The sequence below is a fragment of the Schistocerca serialis genome, chromosome 8 (assembly GCF_023864345.2).
Source record: "Schistocerca serialis cubense isolate TAMUIC-IGC-003099 chromosome 8, iqSchSeri2.2, whole genome shotgun sequence".
NCBI classification, from domain to species: domain Eukaryota; kingdom Metazoa; phylum Arthropoda; class Insecta; order Orthoptera; family Acrididae; genus Schistocerca; species Schistocerca serialis.
Window position 1 is genome coordinate 56,837,008 of NC_064645.1, and position 21,836 is coordinate 56,858,843.

The 21,836-nt window shown below is 47.7% G+C and overlaps 1 protein-coding gene across 1 annotated transcript in view; it reads right to left on the minus strand.

The window, feature by feature from the left end:
- LOC126416817 (uncharacterized) overlaps positions 1–20,450 on the minus strand; it is a 37,849-nt gene extending 17,399 nt beyond the window's left edge. Inside the window, exon 1 of the mRNA XM_050084700.1 lies at positions 19,954–20,450. Coding sequence (XP_049940657.1) covers positions 19,954–20,450 — 497 coding nt within the window. The remainder of the gene's footprint in view (positions 1–19,953) is intronic.
- Between the last annotated feature and the right edge of the window lie 1,386 nt (positions 20,451–21,836).

A 21,836-nucleotide genomic window follows, 5' to 3' on the forward strand; every position in this document is an offset into this window, starting at 1 on the left:
AGCCGAAGAAGTTAGGCGCTTCTCCGGCTGAGAAGCGGGGACGGACGTCCCCGACGGGTGGGAGGAGGTTGCTCCTGAGGTAGGTGGTGCAGGAGCAACCGGTTGGGGAGAGCCCCCCACGGGCAAGGGGGCAGAAGGAGTCGTACTGCTTATCGAGCTGGCTGGAAGTCTCGCAACGGATGGAGCTAGCACAGTTGTTGTAGCAGCTGCATATGAAGATGTCATTCTCACAGGATGGAGTCTGTCATATTTCCGTTTGGCCTCAGTACAGGTCAGCCGGTCCAGGGTCTTATATTCCATGATTTTGCGCTCTTTCTGAAAGACTGTGCAGTCAGGCGAGCAAGGTGAATGGTGCTCCCCGCAGTTGACGCAGATGGGAGGCGGGGCACATGGAGTATCGGGATGAGACGGGCGTCCGCAATCTCGACATGTGAGGCTGGAAGTGCAGCGGGAAGACATGTGGCCGAACTTCCAGCACTTGAAGCACCGCATCGGGGGAGGGATATAGGGCTTGACGTCACATCGGTAGACCATCACCTTGACCTTTTCCGGTAACGTATCACCCTCGAAGGCCAAGATGAAGGCACCGGTAGCAACCTGATTGTCCCTCGGACCCCGATGAACGCGCCGGACGAAATGAACACCTCTACGTTCTAAGTTGGCGCGCAGCTCGTCATCAGACTGCAAAAGGAGATCCCTATGGAAAATAACACCCTGGACCATATTTAAACTCTTATGTGGCGTAATAGAAACGTTAACATCCCCCAACTTGTCACAAGCAAGTAACCTGCGGGACTGGGCGGAGGATGCCGTTTGTATCAGTACTGATCCAGAGCGCATTTTAGACAAGCCCTCCACCTCCCCAAACTTGTCCTCTAAATGCTCTACAAAGAACTGAGGCTTCACGGACATAAAAGGTTCCCCGTCAGCTCTGGTACAGACGAGATACCGGGGCGAGTATCTTTCGCTCTCATTCATAGCCCTTCGTTCCTCCCATGGTGTGGCCAGGGAGGGGAACGATTTGGGGTCATACACATTAGCCTTGAATTGAGCCTTGGAACGCTTAGAGACTGCTGACGGCTGGCCGCCAGCAAGAGATGATGTACCACGCTTCATTGCGGGTCATCCGCCCTGATGCCACCTACTCCGACCAAGGGCCCTCCCCACGGGCGCCACCCAGCCACAGCAAAGGCCACCTGGCAGGATGGCCATTGCCGGGAGTCCTGATGCCCCAGGGAGATGGGCATCTACTCCTTGGCATACGTGGGGAGTGAACGGCGCAGGCATCAGTAGAGCGATCCCTGTGTTGTCAGGGGGCTACAACCAAGAGGGTACATGGCGACCCCACCACAACGGACTGGCTACCGTGCTGGATCTTAGGTGCAAAAATGGCCAAGGTCGTCGTCACAGTTAAAAGAAACACTGCAGAGTGCAGCGTGGTAATCGCCCATGAGATCGAAAACGAGCGGGACACCATCGCAACGACGAGAAAGACGGCAATAGGTCTAATTGCACGAAGGATACAGTGCACCATGTAAGGTGCCCTTCCCCAATTGGCTCGCTCTTCGGAATAATTTGGATAGATGGAGGTCAAACCCGAGAGGGGACCATCACATAAGGCCGAAACATGTGAGACTCCTTTTAGTCGCCTCTTACGACAGGCAGGAATACCACGGGCCTATTCTAACCCCCGAACCCGCAGGGGGGGGTGCACAGGGTAAAGAGCTTGGAGATTGAGGAGAGAGCTGAGAGAATCTGAGCAGATTACGTACTGTATCCGCTGATGGCGGCGGATGTAGTGGACAGCCTGGAGAACAGCGTAAAGCTCCGCAGTATAAATCGAACACTGGTCGGGAAGCCGAAAGTGATTTGGGGTGTCGCCAACAATACAGGTACTCCCTACACCTAACGATGTTTTCGAGCCATCGGTGTAAATAAATGTGGCTTCCGTCATTTGTGCACATAGAGCAGCAAATGCCCGACGGTAAACAAGTGTAGGGGTACCTTCCTTGGGAAATTGACATAGGTCTCTGAGCAAGTCGATCCGGGGACGGAGCCAAGGCGGTGCTGTACCCCAAGTTGTCAAGAAGGTTTTGGGAAAGCGGAAGGAAAGAGAATGGAGCAGTTGACGGATGCGGACTCCCGGGGGTAGTAGGGAGGAGGAGCGGCCTGCATACCCGACATCAAAGGAAGCGTCGAAAAAAAGGTCATGGGCTGGATTAGCAGGCATGGAAGACAGATGGCTAGCATAACGACTCAGAAGGACTGCCCGCCGATTGGACAGCGGAGGTTCAGCAGTCTCAGCATAAAGGCTTTCCACAGGGCTGGTGTAAAAAGCTCCAGACACTAAACGTAATCCACGGTGGTGGATAGAGTCGAGACGCCGAAGAATGGACGGCCGAGCAGAGGAGTAGACTATGCTTCCATAATCCAATTTCGAGCGCACTAAGGCGCGATAGAGGCGGAGAAGGACCACTCGGTCCGCTCCCCAGGAGGTACCATTCAGGACACGGAGGGTGTTAAGGGAACGCAGACAGCGAGCCGAAAGATAGGAAACGTGGGAGGACCAGCACAGTTTTCTGTCAAAGACCCAAGAATTTAGCGACGTCGGAAAACGGAAGGTTGACAGAACCTAGATGTAAGGAGGGCGGAAGAAACTCCTTACGTCGCCAAAAATTAACACAAACGGTCTTACTGGGTGAGAACCGTAAGCCGGTTTCGATGCTCCACGAGTGGAGGCGATCGAGACATCCTTGAAGACGTCGTTCAAGAAGGCTGGTCCGTTGAGAGCTGTAGTAGATCGCAAAATCGTCCACAAAGAGGGAGCCCGAGACATCAGGAAGGAGACAATCCATAATTGGATTAATGGCGATGGCAAACAGTACAACACTCAGCACGGAGCCCTGGGGTACCCCGTTTCCTTGGGAGAAAGTACGGGAGAGAGTAGTATTCACCCGCACCCTAAATGTGCGCTCTGCCATAAATTCGCGAAGAAAAAGGGGCAGCCGGCCTCGAAAGCCCCAAGAGAACAGTGTGCGGAGGATGCCTGTCCTCCAACAGGTATCGTATGCTCTCTCCAGATCAAAAAATATTGCTACCGTTTGGCGTTTCCGGAGAAAATTGTTCATGATAGAAGTGGAGAGAGCAACAAGATGGTCAACGGCAGAACGATGCTTTCGGAATCCACATTGGGGTGGTGCTAAAAGACTGCGGGATTTCAGCCACCAAGCTAAACGGTAATTCACCATACGCTCCAAAACCTTACAGGCACTACTCGTGAGAGAAATGGGGCGATAGCTAGAGGGGAGATGTTTGTCCTTTCCAGGTTTCGGAACGGGAACGACAATAGCTTCCCGCCATCGCTTGGGAAAGGTACTGTCGGTCCAAATTCGATTATAAAGGCGAAGGAGGTAACGCAGGCTATGGGTTGATAAATGCAGCAACATTTGGACATGGATACCATCCGGTCCTGGGGCGGAGGAGCGAGAAGAAGAGAGGGCATGTTGGAGTTCCCGCATGGAGAAAACAGTATTGTAGCTTTCGTGATTTTGAGAGGAGAAAGCAAGATGTCGCACTTCCGCTGCACGTTTCTTCGGGAGAAACGCTGGCGGGTAATTTGAAGAGCTCGAAATCTCAGCAAAGTGCTGACCCAATGAGTTAGAAATTGCGACGGGGTCCACTAAGGTATCATGCGCAACAGTGAGCCCAGAGGCCGGGGAGAAACTAGGCGCGCCTGAGAACCGTCGAAGCCGACTCCAAACTTCCGAGGAGGGAGTGAAGGTGTTAAATGAGCTAATAAAGAATTTCCAGCTTGCCTTCTTGCTATCGCGGATGACGCGACGGCATCGCGCACGGAGCTGCTTATATCGGATACAGTTGGCCAAAGTCGGATGGTGACGGAAAATGCGAAGAGCACGTCGCCGCTCACGTATTGCGTCACGGCATGCTTCATTCCACCAAGGAACTGGGGGGCGCCGGGGCAATTCGGAGGTGCGTGGTATTGAACGTTTCGCAGCTGTGAGAATAACGTCGGTAACATGTGTGACCTCATCGTCGACGCTGGGAAAGCGACGGTCATCGAATGTCGCTAGAGACGAAAAAAGTGTCCAATCGGCTTGGGCAAACTTCCAGCGTCGCGAGCGCATATATGGTAGTTGAGGCTGCAGTCTAAGAACACATGGAAAATGGTCACTAGAGTGTGTATCATCAAGGGCGAACCATTCGAAGCGCCGAGCTAGCGGAACAGTACCGACCGCAAGGTCCAAATGAGAGAAATTTGTCGTGGAGGCAGACAAAAATGTGGGGACCCCAGTGTTGAGGCAGACTAGATCCGCTTGGTGGAAGACGTCTAGCAGTAGTGAGCCACGTGGACAAGGATGTGGAGATCCCCAAAGCGGGTGGTGGGCATTGAAGTCCCCAACCAGCAAATAAGGGGGTGGAAGCTGACCAAGAAGATGAAGGAGATCAGCTCGTGCCATTGGTGTGGACAATGGAATGTATACCGTACAAAGAGAGAACGTGTATCCAGAAAGGGAAAGACGGACGGCGACAGCTTGGAAGGAACTGTTTAAGGGGATTGGGTGATAATGGAGAGTATCATGGAGCAGAATCATGAGTCCTCCATGGGCTGGAGTGCCTTCAACAGAGGGGAGGTCATATCGGACGGACTGAAAATGAGGGAGAACAAAGCGGTCATGGGGACACAGCTTTGTTTCCTGAAGACAGAAGATGACCGGCGAGTAGGATCGTAAGAGGATCGACAATTCATCCCGATTGGCTCGAATGCCGCGGATATTCCAGTGGATAATGGACATAGGGTGAACAGAAAATAGAGGAACGTGACCAAGGGTGCTGTCAACTCAACGACTGCTCAGAGCTTGCGACCGACAGCATGGAATGGCATTCAGTCGAAGGCAGAAGATCCTGATCCATAGGTTGGTCAGGAGCAGCTCCTGCCACCAACGATCGGCCAGTTGACCGGCCACCAGCAGTGCGTCTCGGCGACACAGAAGACGGCCGAGGGCGATTGCCGCCAGGTGGTGCTGTAGATGGGACACGCCTTGGCGGAGAAGGAGAGGAACTGTGTTTCTTCGTAGCCTTCTTGGAAGTATGATGTTTAGATGAAGGAGGAACCGATGGTTGTGAAGTTGCGGTACGTAAAAACTCTTCACGAGAATGCTCTTTTTTCGAAGACTTGGCGTCTGACTTTTGGGCTCGAGATTTAGCAGAACCCGACGAAGGGTGAGCCATAGAGTGGGCAGGCGAAAGTGGTGAGGTTTTTTTTTTTTTTTTTTTTTGTGGTTTTAGGGCGCACAACTTCAATGGTCATTAGCGCCCTGACTACTCTAAGAATGCACCGCGAGGCACAAGTTGACCACAACAACTAAAAGGGAAAACACGATAAAAGACAGACTGACAGGCATAGGATTAAAAAACAGCATCATCAAATGTCCTTAGCGAGGTGTGTCAAATTGATAAAACGAAGAACACGAGCTGCTGCTCGTGGGTAGTGGTGAGGTTGAACGGGCGATCTTTGCGCTGGCCGATCTGACGACCGTGGCACTAAAGGTGAGGTCGCAAGTCTGCGTGGCCGCCTCCTTTGTTGACCGAGGAGAAGCAAGGACAGTGCTGTATTTTCCTGTCTGAGGCACAGTGGGCTGTCGACTGGCGAATAATTTTCGAGCAGCAAAGGCCGACACCTTTTCCTTCACTCTTATGTCCTGGATGAGCTTTTCGTCCTTAAAAACGGGGCAATCTCGAGAGGAAGCAGCGTGGTCACCCATACAGTTGATGCAGCGAGGGGATGGAGGTGGACAAGCACCCTCATGGGCATCCTTGCCACACGTAACACATTTGGCCGGATTGGAACAGGCCTGGCTGGTGTGATTGAACCACTGACATCGATAGCAACGCGTAGGGTTTGGGACATAAGGGCGAACGGAAATTATCTCATAGCCTGCTTTGATTTTTGATTGGAGTTGAACTTTGTCAAATGTCAAGAAGACAGTGCGGGTTGGAATGATGTTCGAGTCAACCCTTTTCATAACCCGATGAACAGCCGTGACGCCCTGGTCAGACAGCTAGTGCTGAATTTCTTCGTCAGACAATCCATCGAGGGAGCGGGTATAAACGACTCCACGCGAGGAATTTAAGGTACGGTGCGGTTCCACCCGGACAGGGAAGGTGTGGAGCAGAGAAGTACGCAGCAATTTTTGAGCCTGGAGGGCACTGTGTGTTTCTAACAACAAGGTGCCATTCCGTAATCTGGAACAAGACTTTACAGGACCCGCAATTGCGTCGACACCTTTCTGAATAATGAAAGGGTTGACCGTGGAAAAGTCGTGACCTTCGTCAGACCGAGAAACAACAAGGAACTGTGGCAACGATGGAAGAACCGTCTGTGGCTGAGACTCAGTGAACTTACGTTTGTGAGCAGACATAGTGGAAGGTGAGGAAACCATTGCGGAAGAATCCCCCATGATTACCGGCGTCTCCGATGGCGCGCTCCTCCCTTGTGGGGGCCCTCACCGAGGGCACACCCGCCTTAGGTGATTGTTCACACCTCAGGTCACACCTCCCGACAAACGGACGGAGGGACCAATCGGCACTTGCGGAAGGTGTCAGCTCGGGTAATCACCCCTCCCTGGGCCTGGCCGTTACCAGGGGGTACGTACGTGTCCTACCTGTCTACCCGGGGCGGGGAATTACGCGTTACCCCGTCACCGGCTACGCATGGAAGTGCGTGGGTCGGCCTTCAGACACGCACAGGGAGGAAAAAAGAGAAGGGGAAAGGAAAGAAGAGGGGGTCTCAAACGCCGCAGCGGAGAAAAGGGCAAGGAGAAGAGGGAAGGAAAAGAGAAGGACAGAGGAAGGACGAGGACTTGCAAGTGTAAAAGCAAGGAATTTGGAACAGTTTCGAGCGTCCGTCTCCGTACGTAGGCACAAACCATACTCCCAGAGGGGGAGAAAGGGAAGGAAAGAGCCAGAGGTGAGGGGGGGGGGGCGAAGATGGGGGACGGGGAGGGATGCGGAAAGGGAAGGGAAGGTATGCAGCCCGGAAAGGAAGGAGGGCCACATTAGCTCGGGGTCCCGTGCTCGCTACGCACGTGTCCACAAAAGAGTTGTGGACCCCCTGGAGGGGCGTAGGACCCGTGAGGGCCTTGGGGGGAACGTCAGCAGATGCTGTGACCAGTGTATCAAAAACAATGTATCATTACTCTTAAGAACGAACGGCGACTGACGGCAAATGCAGTTATAGGGAGAGGCTTAAGTTCCTTGCGTTCCATATACGTTCATGAGCACGATTAAAATTCAGTGAGAAACTACGTCAAAGATGATGACATCCCCATCCTCATAGTGACTGAGAGGAAGAATTATCGTTGTATGAAATGAATGGTACTGATTGCAATCATTACAGAATACTGAGCTAAAGTAAGACTAAACCAAAGAATGACCAGAGTGGTATCAAAACTGGAAATGACGAAGCAGACGAAGTGAAGGTAGTGTGCTGCCGTGCAAGCAAAGTAACACGTGAAGGACAGAGAGAGGTGGTCACAAAAACGATTAACATGACAAAGAGAGCATTCCTGGCCAACGGAACTGTGGTAACGTCAAACACGAGTCTTAATTTGAGGCAGGCATTTGTGAGAATGTACTACGTCTGGAGCACACCATTTTAAGCCAGTGAATCATGGACGATGCAACAGAGAACGGAAGCTTTTGAAGGTTGTGTTATAGACGGATGCTTAAAATTTAGTGGATCTGTTAAATAAAAAAATGTGGACTTTTTCGGCAGACTCAAAAGATTTGACGGCCTGCCCACAGTAACTTCTTTGTTCATAGAAATATTCACTACAAGAAAAAAAATCTGCAGGATTTTATCACATTAGTGAGTTGCTTTGTCTTTCTGGTACTCACGTAGTATAATTCTAGGACTTCTCTGCTTTCTCCACAACTGAAATAATTGCTTTTCAGTTCTCAGCGATTAGTTACATTGTGTAAATCACGAGTATTGAAATTTCTGCAGTGCGAATCATTTGTGTTGACACTATTTTAGACACTTTAATTCAGCAATAAATACGACATACATGGGACACAAGATATAGTGGTGGTTCTGAAGAGAGCAGAAACGTGTCGTAATAAATAAAAAGAACTTGTGAAATCCTTACAGAGAAAAAACTTTTAAAACTTTCTGTGGCTTGTTTATGTCGTTATTACCTACTCTTTGACATTCAGTTAATCTGGGCATAAATTTAACTTTCAAATAGATTACTAAAATATGATGGACCCAAAACACTTTAGGTATTTAGTTGCTCATGTTACTGCTCTGCATTGCAGATACCCATAGAAAATTTTCGTTAGCGCAAGGAAGCAGTGTTTATAACGTGGTAGAAAAGCAACAACTATATTTGGTATCCAAAGTAGGAGCAAAATTTTAATTCTTACTGGTTACAGAAGTGCTATGGAGCACAGCCAATATAATTTCAATGACGTGGTGGAATTAATAATGAAAACCAAGAAAGAAAGTAAGATCGTTGATCTTATGCAGTGGAATGGGCACTTAGGTATTTGTCACAACGAAGCAATAAATAGCCCTACAGAAGACAGTTTCAGTGAAGTGGACCTGCTACTTATTCAGCTTCCGTGTTCACACTTTGCCCACGTTTCAGGAAAAAATAAAGCAGCAATGGGGACAGCAGCAGGAAACATCACAGAAGGAAATGTGGTTTGCATACGCTTGTATGCTGCGCAGCACGACAACAAAACCGTGATATAGATCTTTCGATGAGACATGCCACATAAATAATTTGGAGATGGTTGGGATACACATGTTTTCCTGCACACGCCAATAAGATCTGAGTTATAAACAATTCAGAGGACATTCAAACGCCAGCTGATGACGAAACCACCTCATACTGGGATATGCTGAACGTTCTCCACACTCAAATTGCAGGAAAACCTAGTGAAATGGTGACTGCATTCCCAACTACTATAAAGTTGCACACATCTAAGAGAGCTGTATGCCTAAGATTTAACGACCTTAAGTAATTACTGAGGTCTCTGGCAGAACATACAACACAAATGTATCACGTCTACAAGATGCATCAGGCAGACTAAATACTCCCATACTCCTGGAAGAATGTAGTAATTCCTATACCAAAGAAGGCAAAAGGTAATAAATGCGAGTATTACCAAGCCAGCAGTTTAATTACATGATGCTTCCAAAATACTAACACGACTTATTTACGGAAGAACAAAAAGACTGATAGAAATCGACAACCCTTAAGTCTGCAGACTAGTTCGACGCAGCTCTCTATGCTGTACTATCCTGTGCAAAACGCTTCATCTATTCTGAATAAGAACTGCAACCCACATCCTTTTGAACCTCCGGATTTTATTCATATCTTGGTCTATCAATAACCCCCCCCCCCCACACTCACACACATCCTATCAAGTACCTCCTCATTGGTTACATAATCTACCCATCGTATCTTCAGCATCATACTGTAGCACCATATTTCGAAAGCTTCTATTCTCTTCTTGTCAAAACTGTTTATCGTCCATGTTTCACTTCCAGGCAAGGCCTCACTCCAAATACCTCTAAAAAAGGACTTCACAGCACTTAAATATTTGATGTTAACAGATTTCTCCTCAGAGACGCTTTTCTTGCCATTGCAAGTCTAAATTTTATATCCCCTCTACCTCGCCTGTCATGTTTTTTTGCTGCCCAAATAGCGAAACTCGTCTACTACTTCTAGTATCTCGTTCCTTAATATAATTCCCTCAGAATTACCCGACTTATTTGGACTACTAAATAATACTTTGTTTTGCTTTGTTAAAGTTGGTCTTATATCCTGCTTTCAAGACTATGTCCATTCTAACCAGTTGCTCTTGCAGGTCCTTCGCTGTCTCTGACAGGATTACAATGCCATTGGCAAAACTCAAAGTTTTTATTTCTTCTACCTGGACTATAATTCCTACTCCAAATTCTTGGCTACAACAATGTGTTCACTATGCTGCTCGTAGTCGGTGACCCGCATTCCTGCTTCCTTACTCATTTTTAAGCATCCTCCTGAATTACCCCCGTTCGATTTTGTATTCATAATCCTGTATATTCACCCACAGAAACTACAGAGGAAGACATCGATTAGAATACATCCAGCAAATAACTGAGGACATAGCTTCAAGTGCTACTGTGAGACGAAAAGGTTGGCATATAAGAGTAATTCGTAGCTGGTAAAAGTAAAATTAAATAAATACACCTGACCAGAAGTCCAGTTCCTCCTGCCATCAAACTTCGCCAATTCTCACTACACCTAAGTTAACTTACCCTTTCTCTAAATTTTTTAACCTACTTGCTCGATTAAGCGATCTAAAATTCCACGCTCTGACCAGTATATTGCCAGTTTTGTTTCTCCTGATGAGTACACAGTCCTGATTAGCCTCCGCCCACAGATCCGAATGGGGGACTATTTTACCTCCAGAATACTTTACACGCAGGAGGATGCCATAGTGATTTAGCCATACAGTAGAGCTACGTGCCCTCGGGAAAAGTTAGGGCTGTAGGTTCCCCTTGCTTTTAGCCGTTAGCAGTACCAGCACAGTAGGGCCATATTGACTGATTTTACACAAGGCCAGAACATCCAATAATCCAAACTGTTGCCTCCTTCAACTACTGAGAAGACTGCTGTTCGATTACAGCAACTACAGGTTTGTCCGGCCTCTCAACAAGTACCCCTCCGATGTGGTTGCACCTACCGCACTGCCGCCTGTATCGCTGAGGCAAGGAAGACACACCACCGCGACGCCGGAGCGCCGTGGTTCGTAAGACGCACGTTTTATGGATTTAGAGAAAGGGTTTTACAATGTTGACTGAACTAAATCTTCGAAATTTCGAAGCTAACGAGGGTAACATTGGGCTGATATTCGGTCCGACGTCTTTCAGACTCCAGATAGTCTGCACTTGCGAGCTGGGAGGAGGGCGCTGTCTGCTTCTTGTGGGGTGGAAGGTGGTGTGCTGGCCAGGAGGGGGGATATGATTCTGGCCAAAGCAGCGACAACTGTACAGTCGACAGGCGTCTCGGCGTGTGCCAGAGGAAACCACAACGATGCAGCACACGACTGGGGCGTGGCGTGCACGTGGTCTGCACCTGGACGGGCCGTGCCGACCGCATTCAAACGGTTCCCGGCCCGAACACTGTATCCGGCACGTAGCTTACAAACTGCTGCCGTGGTTGCATAGCGTGACAGATAGACACTACGTACTCGTCATTTGCACAGTGTTGCTAGAGATGAATCTGAGCTTTCTATATTCTGGTGTGTCGTGTTCGCCCAAGATCCTTTCTGACGCCAGCTAATTTTATGGTCACCCCAAGTCGTCCTAATACTAAGATTGGCGGACATGATAGTCAAGTTTCTTTTATTGGTGTTTATGAAGTCAGTTTCAAATTGTTTGTGCTTCTAAATTTCTGGAGTCCTGTTTACGAGGCTTGACTTATAAATTAAGTTGTTTAGTGGACTACCAAATGAGCCTAGTAACAACCAACATTCTATTCTACAACATTCTATTCCCCATTTGTTTCACAGTATTTAAGATCAAGAATAGCTCATATCTTAAGTTATGCCTTTTAGAGCTCAAGATTACTTGACTTTTTGGAAAGTATATAAAACTTCAAGGAGAAGAAACAAAAAATATAGGGTTATCCGATGACATTCTAATTCTGTCAGACAGCGAAAGACTGGTAGATCTGTCGAACTGAATGGATAGTGTCTTGAAAGGCCGTTACCAACATAAGTCAAACAAGTGTCATCAAATGATCAAATGTAGCCTAATTAAATCAGACGATCTTGAGAGTATTAGTAAGAATGAGAGACACTGAAAATAGTAGAAGAGTTTTTCTATTTGGGCAGTAAAACATCAAACGTTGACCCAAATAGATAGGACGTAAAATGCAGATTGACAATAGCAAGAAATTATTTTCTGAAGAAGAGGAATTTGTTAATATCTAATGCCAATTAAGTTATTAGAAAGCCTTTTTGAAGATATTTGTCTGGAGTGTAGCCTTGAATGTAAGACAAACATGGATTATCAATTGTTCACAAAAAAATAGAAGCCTTTGAAATGTGCTGCAGAAAAATACTGAAGATTGCACTAGGTAAATCGAGTAACCGATGAAATGATACAGACTCGAATTACAGAAACTAGAGCTTTACGGCACAAACTCACCAAATAAGGCATCGATTGACAGGACATAATTACGATCCACCAACCAATTGTCAGTTTGGTAAAAACCAGCGTTAGCAGGTAAAAATTGTAGGGGGAGATCAAGGCACGAGACTAGTATTTTTTGGGCCATCGCTCTTCTCACTATTTTAATGCGGTCCGCCACGAATTCCTCTTCTGTGCAATCTTTTCATCTCAGAGCAGCACTTGCAACCAACGTCCGCAATTATTTTCACCATCTCTGTCTCCATGTACAGTTTTTACCCTCTACAGCTCCATTTAGTATCATGGAAGTTATTCTGTGATGTCTTCAGAGATGTCCTACCATCCTATCCGTTATTCAGGTCAGTGTCTCTCATACATTCCTTTACTCGTCGATTCTTCGAAGAAACACTTTATTCCATATCTTGTCAGTCCGACAAATTTTCTACATTCTTCTGTAGCACCACATCGGAAATGCTTTGATTCTCTTCTTTCCGGTTTTCCCACAGTCCATGTTTCACTACCACACAATGCAGTCCTGCACATGTACATTCTCAGAAATTTCTTCCTGAAATGAAAGCCTGTGTATAATACTCAGAGTTTTCTTGACTAGGAATGCCCTTTTTGCTAGTGCTAGTTTGCTTTTCACGTCCTCCTTGCTCGATCCATCATGTATTATTCCGCTGCCTAAGTAGCAGATTTCCTTAACTTCATCTACTTTGCAACTCGCAGTTCTGATGTTAAGTTTATCGCTCTTCTCATTTCTACTACCTCTCCTTACTTTAATATTTCTTCGATTCACTCTCTCTTACCCATATTTTTCTCCGAATTCCGAACATCTTGCACTATTTTACATTGTCGAACTCTTTTTCAAAGTCGACAAATCCTATGAACGTGTCTTGATTTTTCTTTAATCTTGCCTCCATTATCATTCGCAACATCACAATTGCCTCTCTAGTGCCTCTACCTTTAAAAGCCGAACTGATCGTCATCTAGCACATTGTCAATTTTCTTTCCATTCTTGTGTATATTATTCTTGTCAGCAACTTATACGCATGAGCTGTTAAGCTGATTGTGCAATAATTCTCGCACTTGACGGCTCTTGTTATCTTCGGAATTGTGTGGACGATGCTTTTCTGAAAGGCTCATAGTATGTCGTCACTCTCATACATTCTACACACCAACGGGAATGGTCGTTTTATTGGCGCTTCCTCCACTGATTTTAGAAATACCGATGGGATGTTACTACCCCTTCTGCCTTATTTGATCTTAAGTCCACCAAATCTCTTAAATTCTGATCCTAATACTGGAAGACCTATCTCTTCTGTATCGATTCTTGTTTCTTCTTTTATAACATCCCGTAAGTTCTCCTCCTCATAGACCCCTTCAATGTTCTCTTCCCACTAATCGCTCTCCCCCCACATTCAACAGTGAATTCCCATTTCACTCTTAATGCTACCATCCTAGTTTTTAGTATCAATGAGGGTTGTTTTGAATTTCCTATTTGCTGAGTCAGTCCTTCCGAAAACCATTTCTTTTTAGATTCCTTCACATTTATCACGCAGCCGTTCCGCCTTAGTTTCCCTGACTTCCTATTTATTTCGCACCTAAATGACTTCCAGTTCTATGTTCCTCAAATCTCCTGGACATTTTTGTACTTACTTCTTTCGCCGATCAAGTGAAGTATTTCTTCTGTTTCCCATGTTTTCTTCGCATTTACCTTCTTCCCAATTTCTGTGATTGCAGTTTTGAGAGATGTCCATTCCTCTTCAACTAAACTGTCTACTGAGCTATTCGTTATCGCAGTATCTATAGCCTAAGAAACCTTCAAATATCTCTCTTCCTTATTTACTATGTCCATATCTCACTTCTTCGCACATGGTTCCTTCCTGACTAGTCTCTTAAACATCAGCCTGCTCTTCATCGTTACTAAATTGTTATCTGATTCTATATCTGCTCCTGGGTACACATTGCAATTCAGTATCTGATTTCGGAAACTTTGCTTGATCATGATGTAATCTAACTAGAATCTTTCCATATTTCCCGGCCTTTTCAAAGTGTACTTTCTGTTCTGATTCTTTAACAGAGTATTTCCTATAACTAGCTGAAACTTATTTCAGTACTCAATTAGTCTTTCTCCTCTCTCATGCTACTACCACGTCCGTATTCTCTGATAACCCGTTCACCTACTTCTTCCCTTGCAACTGCATTCCAATCCCCCATGATTATTCCTTTTCCCCCTCCCTTTACTCGTTCATTATCGTCATATACTTTAGCTCTTCGTCATCTGCCTCTGGCCTAGGCATGTATACCTGAACTATTGCCGTCGTATTGGTTCGCTATCGATTCTGTTGAGAACAGCCTTATCACTCAACTGTTCACAATAATTCTCTCTCTGCCCTACCTGTTCATAGCTAATCCCACTCCGTTACACGATTTTCTTCTGCTGTTGATATTACCTTACATTCGTCAGACATTGTCTTGTTTCCTTTTCACTTAATTGACTCCCATTGTTATGGAGACTGAGCCTTAATATTTACATTTTCAGACTTACCAGCTTCCCTATCACGTTCAAATTTCTAACATTGTACGCCTTGACTCGTAGGATGTTACCGTGTCGCTCGTTTTGAATATTTTTCTCATGGTCACTTCCCCCTTGGCAGTCCCCTCCCGAAGATCCGAATGGGGGGCTATTCCGGAATATTTTGCCGATGGAGAGATGATCATGACACTTCTTCAATTACAGCTCACATGTCCTGCGTCTGGAAGTCAGTGGTTTCCGTTGCCTTCTGCATTCTGGTGTGAGTGACCGGCCTTTTAGGGGCACTTTCCCACCCCAAGGCAAGTGAATGCCCTGAACCTCTGTCCGCTCCTGTGCCCTCCTTGAAGAGGCCTTTGGCAGAACAAGGGTGACTTTTTATGCCCGAAGTCTTCAGCGGCAATTACTAATGATTTTGTTTCATAACTTTAGTAGTGACTAGGTTCGAATCCAGGACACTGGATGTTCCGTTTATTATTCAAAGACGCTACCCGCTACCCCTAGACGATGGGTCTCGAGTGAAGTCAGCAGGTCAAATGGATAAGGCTGCAGTAGTTATGCACATATAAACAGGCTTGCACAAGACAGAGTGGTGTGCAGAGCTGCGTCAAAGCCGCGTTCGGACTGAAGACCAAAACAGCAAAACATGTTGGAGGTAGGTAACAGTTGCGTAAAAACTGATATCAAACTCAGATGTGGCCCATGGAGGCCACCACCTATGTATCAAAATAGGGAAAGGAGCTGATGGCCCAGCGAAGCAGCCACCTGCGTCATGACTTCTGTCTCACTGTGTGACGCCGCCCCAGGTCTCCCACATTCCGGTGGGCCGACGGCTGGACATAGCTGCAGCCTGGCGCAGTGGACGACTTCACTGCTGACGTCAGTTAACCTGCTTCTGCGCACGTGTTCCTGCTTCCAATAGTACCCTAAACAAAGGACATTCACTCGTGTTTTTAAATAGATGCACTCTGTCCAAAGCAACATTTTTACTTTCCTCATTATCATCCAAATCCATGTGGCAGGAACTGTAAGACGTACAAACGTCTTTGAAACTATACTTGCATGAACACTCTTATTAGTAACTGTTGCACGGGTTATCGATAAGTCACAGCACACTATGCCAGTCTCCGATCGACACTGCACGCCCCGCCTCGTCTTTGTCTTGTTTTGTGGGATACCAGTATTCTGACTGGTTTGTTATGGCCCACCACGATTTCCTCATCCTGTGTGAACCTCCAAATCTCAGAGTACCACTTACACTCAATTATTTCTTTCGTGTGTTCTAAACTTTTTCTTTCCTACACTTGTTTTTTTACCCTCCAGCTCTCTGCAGTATCACCGCTGCTATTCCCTGATGTCTAATTTAAAGCTATGCCTCATTATAGTTAATTTTTCGATATCTCGCTTACCTCACCTGGTGAAGGGAGGATGTCCTCTTACTTTGACAATCAACTTTATTTTCAGCTTCATACTGTAGAAGTACATTTCAATCGCTTGTGTTTCCTTCTTTCCCAGTTCTCCTAATGTGCATCGTTCATTTCCACACTTCACATATACATTTTCAGAAATACCCTTCTCAAGTGAAGGTCTATGTTTGGTACTGTACGTGGATCAGAATAACGGAGTGATTGACAGCTGAATGTTCATATGAGAGAACGAGTTCAGTTGCGGGGTCTGTTGTCATATCGCTCTCCGAACAATCACAGTTGCTAACGCACTGCTGTGATACGTTTCCGTCATTGCTTTGTTTCTTTGTGCTGTATTTTTCTTTATGATACACAAAAGACTGCCTGCAGCTAATAGCGAAAGTGATAAGGCATTACTATTGTGCAAGGCCAACTGAGTACCGCAGTTTGGCAGGAACGCACGAAAGAATTCAGTACTGGAATTGCACAGCTCCTGCTGCCGCGACCACATTGGGTTTGCGGGTAAAGGTGAACTGGCAACATCGGCACTGTCCGTGTTCGACAGTCGCTCTGTCATCCCGACTCAGGTACAGCAGGAGTCTTTTAGTGAGGAATACCCTTTTTGTTTACGCTATTCTGTTTCTTATAGCCTCCTCGCTTCACCAGTCAAACGTTGTTTTGCTTCTGGGGTAGCAGAATGTCTTCAATTCCACTACTAATGGATTCTCAATTTTTACTGGCGATCTCACTTCTGCTGCTGCCCATCACTTCGACCTTTCTTTTGTTTACTCTCAGTCCATATTCAGTGTTCAGTGAATTCTTCATTATCTGCAACAAGTATTGAAGTATGGTAATTCTTCCTCTATCTCACTGAGGTTAAGAGTGTATTCAGCAAATCCATCCTCCCTCCCTCCCTCCCTCCCTCCCAATCACTCACTCACTCACTCACTCACTCACTCACTCACTTCCACCCTGCATTTTATGCACACTCTTTAACCTTCCTGCTTTTAATTGCTTCTTTTCTGTACATATTTATTAATAATGGAGCACTGAATACGAAGATACTAAAATAACCGAGAATTCGGTGGTGTTATACCTTGCTCAGAGCATAGCAGTCGGGAAACTCATGGGTGCCCGCTCTACCGTTCCTGGATTCTTATTGACGCGGGGATGTATCTAAACATTGCAATGAGGCTCGCAACGGCTCTGGAACCCTACGTTTTTATGGCCTCCTCGTTCTGCTTCTTCTGTCTGTCTGTCTGTCTGTCTGAAGACTGGTCTGGTGCGACCGTGCACGCTAATCCACCCTGTGCAGACCTGTTCGTGTCTGAATGACTACCGCGACCTACATCCGCTTGAGCCTGCTTTCTGTATTGGAACTTTACCGGCCCTCTCCCATTTTTGTCCTGCGCGTTAACCCGATTTTGCGAAACTGAAAATTCCTTCATACCTAATAATATGTCATACGAAACTGTTGCTTAATAATATTTTTCGCGGATTGCCCTCGTGGTACGATACGCTGAATCTCGAACATGATGTTTGTTTGTTACGAGACAGTTTTTCATGCCAAATAACGCGGTATATGGAAGCAATAGTACTGTGTCGTGATGACGCCCCTGATTGCGTGGTCGAACACGAGAAACGCATGAGAAATACTTTTTGTCGTCTCCCGTTGAATGTACAAAGCACGTCTTTACAAGGAAGCGCCACCTTTTGTGGTCTTTGATTAGGTAGTTTTGAGAATACAGTGTCCACGACGGTCTGAGACTAAGTGGTGGCGTCAGTTTGTGCACCAATGTGCATGCAGAATGTTGCATACTACTGGATACACAACAGTAACGAGAGGTGGGCTAGAGACTGGTGCAGGAGCTGCCATCGTAGGGAAGCTGTGCAGGAATATCAATCGTTAGTGGACACGTAAATACAACAGACAGAAGTTTTATTTAACTTGTAGCTTTCTCCAAGCATTGTGGAGAAACTCTACCGAAGAGCAAGTAACAATGAAGTCCAGCTAATACACGAATTAAAAAGTGTTGTGCAGTGGTTGGCTCCCACTATTAACGCAACTGCCGAAGACTCCGCCAGACTGAGCCGTTAAGCGGCCGCCGGCTATCCTATATCGCTGCAGCAGAGCGCCCTCGTAGTCGGAGACGCTGATGGTGTGGACCAGTGGGCGCGCATCACTGGATCCGCAGGGTCCCCGCGCGACCGCTAGACGCCGGAAACTGTGTTTCCTTTGCCAACTGTGAGACACTGTTGGGGATGTCATCGATCTACGATATCACAGATAAAGTTGTAGAGTGCGCGAGAAGGAATTTTATTCTATTTCAGATGAGTGTCATTTTAAAGTGTCCCCAATGTTAGTTCTTGTCATAAATAAGAAGTATCCAGGCATCTGTAAACTGAAATTCGAAAACACTGCCTACAGCCAAGCTGCCTACGTCTAGGAAACCATATTACAGGCAAGGTGATTTCTATGAACGCACCCACGATCGTGTTGCATCTTCTGCATAAAGCAATATCTACATCTACACACACACTCCGCAATCCACCATACGGTGCGTGGCGAATGGTACCTCGTACCAAAACTAGCATCTTCTCTCCCTGTTCCACTCCCAAACAGAACGAGGGAAAAATGACTGCCTATATGCCTCTACACGAGCCCTAATTTCTCTTATCTTTGTGGTCTTTCCGAGAAATGTAAGTTGGCGGTAGGAAAATTTTACTGCAGTCAGCCTCAAATGCTGGTTCTCGAAATTTCCTCATTAGCGATTCACGAAAAGAACGCCTCCTTTCCTCTAGAGACTCCCACCCGAGTTCCTGAAGCATTTCCGTAACACTCGTGTGATGATCAAACCTACCAGTAACAAATCTAGCAGCCCACCTCTGAATTGCTTCTATGTCCTCCCTCAATCCGACCTAATAGGGATCCCAAACGCTCGAGCAGCACTCAAGGATAGGTGGTATTAGTTTTTTTATAAGCGGTCTCCTTTACAGATAAACCATATCTTCCAAAAATTCTACCAATGACCGAAGACGTCTATACGCCTTCCCCACGACTGCCATTACATGCTTGTCCCACTTCATATCGCTCTGGAATGTTACGCCCAAATATTTAATCGATGTGACTGTGTCAAGCGCTACACTACTAATGGAGTATTCAAACATTACGGGATTATTTTTCCTATGCATCTGCATTAATTTACATTTACCTATATTTAGAGTTAGGTGCCATTCTTTACACCAATCACAAATCCTGTCCAAGTCATCTTGTATCCTCCTACAGTCACTCAACGACGACACCTTCCCGTACACGACAGCATCATCAGCAAACAGCCGTACATTGCTACCCACCCTATCCAAAAGATCATTTATGTAGATAGAAAACAACAGCGTACCTACCACACTTCCCCGGGGGAACTCCAGATGATATCCTCACCTCCGATAAACACTCACCATCGAGGACAACGTACTGGAATGTATTACTTAAGAAGTCTTCGAGCCACTCACGTATTTGGGAACCAATCCCATATGCTCGTACCTTAGTTAGAAGAACTATACAAGAGACAAGGTGATTGGAAAGGACATTTGTGACTTGTTTCTGAAGTTCGAATCTGCACGTGCAACTGCCGCACGTGATGTCCAGCTGGTGCAAACGGTCCACATCGTCACTAATAATAAGTGTAGATGTTGAGACTGAGTTAGTTTAGTAATTTTTTTCGGAATTCGATTCAGTACCACCTAATCTAGTATTCGATGTCCACATCTCATCATAGTTTCATTTTTGCTAGCTTAATACGTACTTGCGCGCTTTCTGGCCACTGCCGACGGGGGAGGTGGTACCAGAGGAGGTCGAGGCGACTGCGACGGCCACGCCTCCACTGGCGGGGGCGGCGCCGCCGAACAGGCCGAGCAGCGACGGCCGCTTGCGGTACGCCGCCCCCGCCGCCGACGCAGCCGCGTTCTGGAACTGCTCCTCCGGGCTGGGCGTCACTTCCTGCACCGCGCCGCACGCCGCCGGCGTCGGTGCGGGGTCGTCGTCGGCGACGCCTCGGTACAGCGCCAGGGTCGCCGCCGTCTGGCGACCCGAGGCCACCGTGTACGTGTCGCCGTGTCGCTCGTGGAGCTTCGTCGTCGCGCTCGCGGACCTGGGCAGCGGCGCCGCCCCCCGCGGCTGGTCGCCGCCCTTCCTCAGCGCAGACCTGGCGAACGGCGGGGCGGGGGCGGCGCCAGCCGGCCTGGCCGGCCTGGGCAGCTGCGGCGCCGCGAACCGCTGCCAGGCGTCGCCGTCGCCGGGCATGGCGGCCTCAGCGGGGGGCGCGGGCTCCTCTCTCTTGCCGCCCCCCGCTTGCGGCGCCAGCTTGCGCAGCGCTCCGAAGATGGTGGCTACCCTGCCGGCACCCTTGTGCGCCTTGGGCGCTGCCGGCGCCTCGGCGCCATCCGCGTCCGCTCCCGAGTCCCCGGCACCGGCACCGGCACCGGCACCTGTGGCCCGCGGAGGACTGTGCAGGGAGAGGCCGGCTTTCCCCGGCACGGAGGGCAGCTGTCCGGCCTGCCGGAGTGCCGCCTCCGCGAGCTCCTGAGGGGGGCGCGGCCGCTGCTGCACGTGGGGCAGGTGCGCCTCCACTGCGGCGGGCTCTGCCGGCGCGGGGGCGGCGAAGGCCTGCCGCGGGGCGGCCGCAGCCCGGAACAGCGGGATGCGACTCTCGCCGGGTCCCTGCAACAGCGACACGCGCGCCCGGCGTCAGCGCTGCGGCTCCACTGCCAACTCATTACTTATAAGTTTTTGTAATGCTGCACAAAAAAGGTATCAAATAGATGTAAACAATTAGAGCCCGTCTCCAAGTGGCGGGAGACGGGCAACGGCGTCAGTGGGGACGGGAGCCAGACTGGTGTTACTTTCAGTCACAGCGGCTAAATGGCAACATACAACCCACCATAAGAAATTAGACGATGGGTCATAAAAAAAAGCTAGTGAAAAAATAGTGTCAACTCACGACTGCGCTGTAGCTCTGCTTGACACGCCCGCCCTCTCTATAAATCCGAGACAGACTGCGATCGACCGGCCTGTTTAAACTGATTGCTTGAGACGAGAATTGCTTTGTAAATTATAACCCATTCTTCTACGTAAAAAGAGACGATTCTGAGGTAAATAATTCGTACTTGCGGCCACAATCTAGCTTAAAATTACCTATGCCTTCCCCTGCATTACTTTTATCTATTTCCCTGCATATAGTTAAAATTTTTTGTATTTCGTTTATCCTCAGCTTTACTAATACTTGTTGGACATGAGAATCACCTCCCATTCGCAGTTCCAACAGATTCTGGGGTGTACAGCCTCCATCAAGAATCCTGCAAAGTCTGGTATGACAACACTGCTGACCTCGATATCTAAAATTTTTAGGAACGCCTTTTCAATCAGCCGAAGGAGGAGTTCAAAATATTTCTATTTTACCGAGCGAGGTGGCGCAGTGGCTAGCACACTGGACTCGCAATCGCAGGACGACGGTTCAAACCTGCTTCCCGCCATCCTGATTTAGGTTTCCCGTGATTTTTCTAAATCGCTTCAGGCAAATGCCGGGATGGTTCCTCAGAAAGGGCACGGCCGACTTCCTTCCCCATCCTTCCCTAATCCGATGGGACTGATAATCTTGCTGTTTGGTCCCCTCCCACGAATCAGCCAACC